The sequence below is a fragment of the Mytilus trossulus genome, chromosome 1 (genome assembly GCF_036588685.1).
Source record: "Mytilus trossulus isolate FHL-02 chromosome 1, PNRI_Mtr1.1.1.hap1, whole genome shotgun sequence".
Classification (NCBI taxonomy): domain Eukaryota; kingdom Metazoa; phylum Mollusca; class Bivalvia; order Mytilida; family Mytilidae; genus Mytilus; species Mytilus trossulus.
Genome location: NC_086373.1, coordinates 31,746,067 through 31,755,640, shown reverse-complemented (window position 1 = coordinate 31,755,640; position 9,574 = coordinate 31,746,067). Strand labels below are relative to the sequence as shown.

The 9,574-nt window shown below is 30.7% G+C and overlaps 1 protein-coding gene across 1 annotated transcript; it reads left to right on the top strand.

Annotated features, from left to right (window-relative positions):
- The first annotated feature begins 240 nt into the window (after positions 1–240).
- Positions 241–7,411, top strand: LOC134712449 (ficolin-1-like). The gene is made up of 4 exons (XM_063574031.1): positions 241–267; positions 831–927; positions 2,050–2,214; positions 7,323–7,411. The coding sequence occupies exons 1-4, from the start codon at positions 241–243 to the stop codon at positions 7,409–7,411; spliced, it is 378 nt and encodes a 125-aa protein (XP_063430101.1).
- The last annotated feature ends 2,163 nt before the right edge of the window (positions 7,412–9,574 follow it).

The following is a 9,574-nucleotide window of genomic DNA, read 5'->3' as shown; positions in this document are numbered from 1 at the left end:
CGGATAAATGTTATTCTGTATAAAAGACTGTGACATGTAAATGTGTATACAAAATTAGAAATGAATGGTTAAGTCTTAAAACCTAAAGAAATTATAATCCTTAAAACATTAATTATTGCTATCTAACTTCTAGCCCCTACCCAACCAGTCATTGACTGTAGTAGATTGCATACAGAATTGCCAAGTGGAATTTATTCGATCCGCCTAAACCAGTTTCAGATAACAAATGTATATTGTGATATGGCTACTGATGGTGGGGGCTGGACCGTGAGTAGATTGACTTTTTACTTGTAATTAATTGTTTATATTGTTCAGTAAACGCGACAATGTAAAGTCAGAAAAAAGTCCCCCCACCAAAAGAAAATAATAAATGGCCAGCAATAATATGGTACGGTAAAAAGTACATGTAGAAACAGAAGAAATCATAAGCCTTTCAATAGAGAGATGTTAACTAATACCACAAAGTAAAAATCTCTCTGTTACAAAATTACAATGTAATAAATTTTTGAAAACAGCTAAAACGTTATAAAGAAACTTCAATGTTATAAATTAGATACAACAATAGTTAACCTTTGTATACATTCCATAACTTCCATAATAAGATACAAATCAAGGTAAATAATAATAACAAAGGTAATCACATGAGCTAAAATAAAATGAAGTGAGAATGGTAATGAAATTCCGGTATTATTTTATATTTTGATTTTATATGTTGATGATTTATCATTTTTAACTGAATTATTATTATAATTGTATGTACACGTTTTCTTTCTTGATTATACATGCATTTTGTATTAGAGAAATTTATTAATATTATTAAAATTTCTAAGGTTTTCCAAAGGAGGCGGGACGGAGTCACTGATTTTTACCGTGGATGGATTGACTACGAGAGGGGATTTGGTAATCCTGAAAATGAATTCTGGTTGGGCAAGTCCTTTATATTATTTTTTTTGTTCCTGTTTATTTACATTTTTGAATAAAGCTATATTTTTGCTTAAGAAAAGAAATTGATTTTTCAACATACATCATGAATATTTTAGCAATATTTTCAATACAGATCCATGAAAATGTACTTACATGTAATTTAAGCATGTTTAATAAAAAAAAAATCTCAATCAATGTCTGATGTTGTTTGACTGTCATGCATATCTATGTCAGTGATAACACCAGTTAGAAATTCAAAATATCATGCAAATTATAGCCGTATTTTTATTGGAATGATTAATAAGAAGGTTTCTCCTGGTAATGCTGAAACTCATTACCCATTTGGAACACATGTTCTCCCCCAAGGTTGTGGTTGTGATCATGCAGATCAATCTTAAATTGTCTTTGTATTATTTTATAAATGTTGTCCGTTTGTCGCTTTTCTAATGACCAAATTGTTTTCTATTTTATTGGACTTATGAAAGTTGATTTATCTCCTCGTATATATTTTCTTTTCTGTGGGTCATTAAAACTGCTGCAGAAATAATTTTCAAGGTCTTAAATCTAAAGTTTTATCATTTTCACGCTGTTGTTTATTTTTTGGACTTTTTCTATTTTTTGGTCATGACGTTATCAATTTATTTTTGATTTATGATTTGGATATCCATTTTGTATTATCCGCCTCTCTCTCTTTTCAGGTAAATTAATCTGATTTTTTTATTTATCTATTACGCCATTTTCTTATCGAGTCTGAATTCTCATTCGTTGTAACGAAGGCATAACGGGAGTAGCGCATGTTAACGTCAGTTTATCATGTGTATACTCTATCCCTTTAAAAATATTAAAACGACTAAAAGCTTAAACTACAATCACTAAAATTTCACAGAAAACTCAAGAATGAGCATAATGACTAAAAATAAAAAAAGAGCGAGTCTTGACATGTCAACAGTTTCTTATCCGCTTTCGACACCAATCGTGTTACAAATGTAGATTCGATAATATCGTTCGTATGAAGGTAACTTGATAGAAGTGTTTAAGTAACTATATCAGACCTATTCAGTAGTATATCGGACATCAACAGTATATGTGAGTTATGTTAAATGTACAATTATTGACATATTTTAGGAAATGGAAATATTCACGCTTTGACATCACAAAGACGATACCAATTACGAATTGACCTTAAAGATTTTGATGGAAATACTCGATATGCTGTATACAGTACATTTAGTATAGGCGATGCTGATTCTAAATATAAACTGACTATTGGTGGTTATACTGGAACTGCTGGTGAGAATTAGTTTTGCTTATATATAAGTAGTGATTAATATGGTTTCAAGGGCAATATTTTGGATAGTGGTGGGAAATAACATGAAATCAACACACTATCATAACATGTGTCCGATGTGCATTTCTAGATTTATCTTCATCAGGAACGTTTAAATCAAAATTTCTTGTGCTCCATACATTATTTTGTGCGTATTGGAAATCATGGAAGACAAATTAGAAATATAAATATATAATCGAATCTTTTAGAAAGATAGGAACACTCATTGTTATATTTCAATCTGACACGTAACAAAAGAAATATATTTTCGACATACTATTACTTGTTGCTTTTTCATTATTTTTTTTTATCTAATTATCAAGATAAAATACTTTTTTACACCTTACATAAGGCATTCATCTACATTTAATTAATACTTTTATTGAGGTTCATCATAGGTTTTTTTTAACAAAAAGTGGCAGTATACACTATACAACCGCTATGTGTATATTCAAAGCCATGCAAATGGAAAAGTTTGAAGGATGGATCGGGCTTATATATTATCTCCTATGCATTTTGTGTTTCAGAAAACAGAATCATTTTGTGTTGCTATTAAAAGCATTTCTATGCAGTCTTTTTTTTTAAATACTTAAAATAATCTACGTTTTTTGAAAGTTTAAGAAATGTACAAGAATGTTTCTGTGTTTTGATTTATTTATATAAATTTCTTCTCATTGGTATAGTTTTGAAAAAGATAGGAAAAATAAATTAAATGAAGAAACTTCTAAGTTTGAAAATGTAAATAAAAATATAAACTTAGTAAACACATATATTCATTAAAGTAAAATGTATTGAGCTTTCCCCCATAATTACATTATATTAAACAGCACCAAGGAATTAAATTTTAATGCATAACCATATTTGTATCAGTCATATTGACTAGTTTAACGCACACATGCAATTACTTGTGCAAGCAGATTTCGTCAAAGTTGAATTTTTAGAACGCTAAAAGTCAACAAAGATGACATTTAAAAATATTTCATCGGTCTTCTCATGCTGCATCAGTCGTCTTTTAGTCAAAAAAGTAGTTGGTAAAATTTCATCTAATTCTGACTGTTTCACGATTGATGCTTACCAATCAGACTGATTCTTTTTGAAAACGACTTCTTAGACCACTCTATTTTTATGAAAAAGTCTACAATGGAATTTTTTTTTAAACAGATAAGTGTACAGCAACAACGCCGTTCTTTAACTAAAATCATGGAAATGTGATAAACGCTAATGATTTCCTTAAAATTGTTTCAAAAATTCATATCACAATTATATTTGCAGGTGATTTTGCAAAATTCTGTTTGCGTAAATCTTTAAAAAAAAAACAAAAAAAACAACTGTTAGGTGTCTTTCTACAGAATATAAATGTTCCAACACAGACATTTTCAGTAAAAGTCTAAAATTGCGATCCCATTTATCTCTACAAAATGTGAAAGTAACACATCAAAGTTATCTTTATATAACATATAAAATTGAGAATGAAAATGGGGAATGTGTCAAAGAGACAACAACCCGACCATAGAAACAAACAACAACAAAAGGTCACCAACAGGTCTTCATTGCAGCGATAAATTCCTGCACCCGGAGGCGTTCTTCAGCTGTCCCCTAAACAAGTATATACTAGTTCAGTGATAATGAACGCCATACTAATTTCCAAATTGTACACAAGAAACTAAAACTGAAAAAATACAAGACAAACAAAGGCCAGAGGCTCCTGACTAGGGACAGGCGCAAAAATGCAGCGGGATTAAACATGTTTATGAGATCTCAACCCTCCTCCTATACCTATAGCCAATGTAGAAAGGTAAATGCATAACAATACACACATTTAAAATCCAATTCAAGAGAAGTCCGAGTCTGATGTCAGAAGATGTAACCAAAGAAAATAAACAAAATGACAATAATACATAAATAACAACAGACTACAAGCAATTAATTGACATGCCAGGTCCAGACTTCAACTAAACTGATTAAAAGATTATGATTCTAATATGACGTTCTTCTATAGCTTTGGGTACAAAGCCATGTTCTAATTTGAATAGAACATGGGCTGCACGTGATTGACGTCACAATTGAAATTGCAACGTCAGATGAATTTTGAACAACGCCAGAGATTAAAATGGACATTTTTGTTGGTGTTACTCGCTAGGAAATTAAATTTTAAAAAAATCTAAAAGTAAGTTTGAATGTGTATGTTCTTTTTTTATTGATAAACTGTTGATTTTTCTAGAATTTTTTTGTTCGTCAAATCAAAATGGCGACCTTTCGAGCGTCTACAATAGGTCCGCTTCGAAATACAAAAGTTTAAAATCTTCCTATTAGAATCGAAATAATTCTATCATGCAATGCTCTATGCTCATTTTAACATGGGTAGTAATTATATTTGTAAACATTTAATACATCGCTAACGCTCGGTATTAAGATATTAATAAATATAATGCCTACCCATGTTAAAAGGAGCATAGAGTATGGCATGAAAGAATTATTTCTTAATTTTATTATATGAATATCAGGCACAATCCTTCCCGTTAGGGGTTTAGTATCATTAAAAGTAAAATCACAAAAATACTGAACTCAGAGGAAAATCAATTTGGAAAGTCCATAATCACATGGCAAAATCAAAAAACAAAACGCATCAAAAACGAATGGACAAGAACTGTCATACCATCATAACATATATGAGAAGAACATTACCCGTGTCATGCTATCAACTGGTTTTTGAATAAATATGTTTAGTTCCGATGCAAAGACCCTATAAGTGAATCAATATTAACGCCAAAATAAGCAATCTTTAATGACCTGACCAAATGTTTATTGACTAGGTTAAAAATAGCCTGTATGCAAAATTTCGTCAAAATTCAGCATGCGATCAACTGTAAAGTATGCCCTTAAGCACTACTTGCTCGTAAGAGCATAGCGGACATCGCTTAAACAATCAGCAGTCTCTCTAAAATGGTTGAAAAAGTCATCAAAACACCAGGCTTATAATTAGTGAATGATTTAAGGTCAAATCAGTACGGATCTCAAATTAAATATACATTTTAATGTGGAAGAACTTATTTTGTTTTGATGCAATTTATAAATGATTTCTAGTCAACATTTCTAGAAATTTCATGCATAGTAATGAATAGGTCTGGTAGATCTTTTTCTAATTTAGGTTACCTAGTGCTTCCCAGATGTTATATGTTGTTTTAAGGATCTTGTAGATTCGATTATGGTGTAGTATGGAAAGTAGTTAGACTCAGCTGAAGTCTATTAGAAAAAAAATTGTATCGGTTGAATTAAAAGATGATGATGTTATCATAGACCATTGTCAAATATACTTGTATTTCGCAATCATCCATTGTGACAGTTGAACAATTTTTCTCATTTTTAATACTTTTCTAACTCCTATTGAGAGTCTTAGAACTTTTAATTTTTAGATATTTATATTTATATATGAAATAAAAGTTAAGCTACATATCTGATAAGCGATATTTATTATATGTTACAATACTAAAGTTGAACTTGTATTAACATTGCACATTATTTACATGACACCAGAGACTACTTGATGATGATTTGAATCATCAGATTCCTTAATGTATTACTAAAATTTTATCAAACATTATTTCCAAATAGAAATTGAATTTCAATATTAAATTTGACTTGCCGAAATCCTACGAGAATTCGTATCTTTAAATAATAAATGTTTATTTTATTGATATAAATCATAACAAACATAGAACTTTACACCTGTGTATCTAGTTACATTAGTAAAGGCATATTACGTAATGCATTTTCAAAGGACTAGGTATGATTTAAAGCGAAATTGGCCATACCATCAAATATATACTGTCCTATCACGGTTTTTCAGAAGTAAATATTGAATGTATGTACTTAGTGAAATTTATCCTCATCAGGAACGTCAGAATATCAATTTTTATGAGTTATAAAATCATAAAACAGCAGTTTAGGTAGATAAAATGAGAAAAATATGAAAATTAATCTTATTTATTCGTACATGTTGGGAATACGATATAACACAGCAGTTGCAAGACAATTGTTTTGAAGTAGGTGTATGTTGGATTTAACGATTCCGCATTAATAATATAGCCATAATCGAAATCCATGATTATTCCACCATTGTCTGCGTAAATAAATGCCTTACCAAGTCAGGAATATGACATTTGTTCTCAATTTTGATTTTGCAATTTGCTAAGGGAATTTCCGTTTATAATTTTCCTCCGAATTCGGTGTTTTTTTGTTATTTTACTTTTTTCCAAGTAGATAATGAAATACGGGGGGAAATGTGGTATGACTACCAAAGATACAACTCTCCACCAGAAAAAAATTGACACAACAGAGGTTAAGAGCCATATTATTCATTATACAACCTTAAACAATGAACAAAACCGATACCGCATAGCCAGCCTTGTTTCTGATCTATTTTTGCTTTAGATCAGATAAGTAAATGTTATTCATGACCTCAAGGACAACATTTGTCATAAAGGCGTGGCTAATATTCTCATATATCTTGAAAATTTTACTCCTGGTGCTTTCAACAGGTGACAAGGAATAACTTTACTTATTTTTAGGGAAATTCGTTTCTAATGACAAAGATGTTCAATATTCATCTTGTTCTTTCAAATTTAGGTAATGATACACATTAATTATGGTATCCCTTTTATCAACAAAATTTAAAGCAAGTATATTGTTGGTTTAAAATGATTCAGGAAATACATTAAAAGAGATTATATTTCATGTGTATCCCGCTTTGCTCATGATATAATTTAATTTAACTGTTAATGTTTTACATATATTTATGTGATGTTAATAAAATATCAATAAAATATTTTGAATATTTGTTTTCATTAATAATGTTTTAAAACAAACGATGAAAATTAATCGCCTGTACAATCTACTCATACATTATTCGCACCTTGCACGGGAATCGTTTAAACATTTCAAACATTTATTTCATAGTTTTCTCTTATGTTAAAGAGACGGTCACAGAATATTTATCAGCTTAGGAAAACAGAAAATAGCGCTTAAATCCGGTTCATTTTTTTGTCTATTGATTTATTCATTTAAACCATAGGCTATATTGGTGTTTTGCAACAATATTCAGTGCCAATGGAAACACAGAGCTCCAGGAGAAAGCCTGGTCGTGGGACAGGTGGTAACTAACATAACAAAAGCTCAGGTCTTGACAGACATACCAATAGGATCGGAGTAATTATATGTCCAGCTTCGGTCTGCAACCGATAGAATGTCAACTGGTTGAAACAGTTAAAATTCTACTCAAAGGTATCTGTATGTACAAATGTTGATTTAACAAAGCTGTTATGACATATCATTTGGGTGAACTCAAACAAAGAGCTATTAGCATGATTTAAATTTCTTTTGTCTGTTCCATAACTGGAGTTGTACTCACCATATACCAACTTGTTAAATACTTTATTAACAAGTAAACATAGACAATAAACAATGTACCATTTTGGTACCAGCAAAACGTTTAATCCGACTGCAAATGTTTGCACCTTTCCGAAGTCAGGAACCTGATGTACAGTGGCTGTTATCTGTTTATGTAGTTCATAAGTGTTTCTTGTTTCTGTTTTTATATAGATAAGACCGTTGCTTTTCCCGTTTGAATTGTAATTTATGTGGCCCTTTATAGCTTGCTGTTCGGTAGGACGTACCTTGGTATATAATGATTAACTTTTATAAAGTGTGACCTGGATAGAGAGTTACGTCATTGGCACTCCTACCACATCTTCCTATATCAATGTAAAAGCTTTGTGGAATTTGAAAATTGACCCATTCACCTGAAGCCGCCTTTCAAGTAAACAATTTGAAATGGTAATTTTGTCTTTGATGACATTTGAATATATTACTGGTTGCAGGAATATTGATATACATTTGAATAGAATTTGCACTGCAATTACCTGGTTTTGTTCGTGTTTTATCTTAACAGGACGGCAACATTTATTTATTATTTCAAATGAGTCTAGTGAAAAAAAATTCAGGAAGTAAAGTTTTTTTCATTGTACACCATGGATGATATCAAACGCTTATGGTTCGCAGTGATTTTTATTTCGGAGAGAAATTCAACTTAAATTTAAGAAAAATCTCCAAAGAACTATACAGATTAAAAAACAAATTAAAAGATTTTTTTTCTGTCATTTATTGACGGTCTTTCCTGATATTTTTTTTTCTTTTTTTGGTTGATTTTTTTAAATTTAAAGGTCACCTATCATTTTGCAAAAGACAATATGGCTTTATCATGTCCGAAGTCGATTTAATAATCAACAAACCTTAAATCATAACATTTTAGGGACAATAACTCCCCAAAAATGTCATTGGATTGTTACAGACTAATAGTATCATACTGTATCTTCACAATAAACTAAATCGTTTGCACTAATTCTTTTAAATATATCTTCCAAGATCATTTAAGAAGGGAAAAAATCAAAACTTAGAACATGGCCTTAATCTTTGATTAGTTATCAAAAGTACCAGGATTATAATATAGTACGCCAGACGCGCGTTTCGTCTACATAAGACTCATCAGTGACGCTTATATCAAAATAGTTATAAAGCCAAACAAGTACAAAGTTGAAGACGCTCGAATCCAAAAAAGTTTAAAAAAGACAAATAAAGTACAACGTTGAAGAGCATTGAGATCCAAAATTCCTAAAAGTGTTGCCAAATACAGCTAAGGTAATCTATGCCTGAGGAAGAAAAGCCTAAGTATTTAAAAATTATATAAAATCAAAATTTTGTAAACAGTTTATTTATAAATATAACAATATCAATGATAAGTCATGTCATCACCAAAAAGTGCTGACTACTGGGCTTGTGATACCCTCGGATAAAATAAATCTCCACCAGCAGTGTCATCGACCCAGTGTTTGTAAATAAATTCATCATAGAAATCAGGACTAAATTTTATATATACGCCAGACACGCGTTCCGTCTACAAAAGACTCATCAGTGACGCTCGAATCCAAAAAAAAAATAAAAATCCAAATAAAGTACAAAATTGAAGAGCATTGAGATCCAAAATTCCTAAAATACAGCTTAGGTAATAGGCACTTGTCTAACACAATATACCTTAACATAACACTACCTTGGTACTTAACTCGCATTTTCAAAAAATGTCCGCCGGTCGTGAAATTCCGTTGTATGACGATTTCTCGGTTGTCAACGCCACTTAAACTGTTTATGCCTTAAAACTAAATTGATTTTTATACACACATGTGTATACCATGTCTTCTTTTGTTGTTGGAATCAGCCATAACAGGCATACCCAAGAATGTCATTATTTCGTCTTCGTACGACATTTTAATA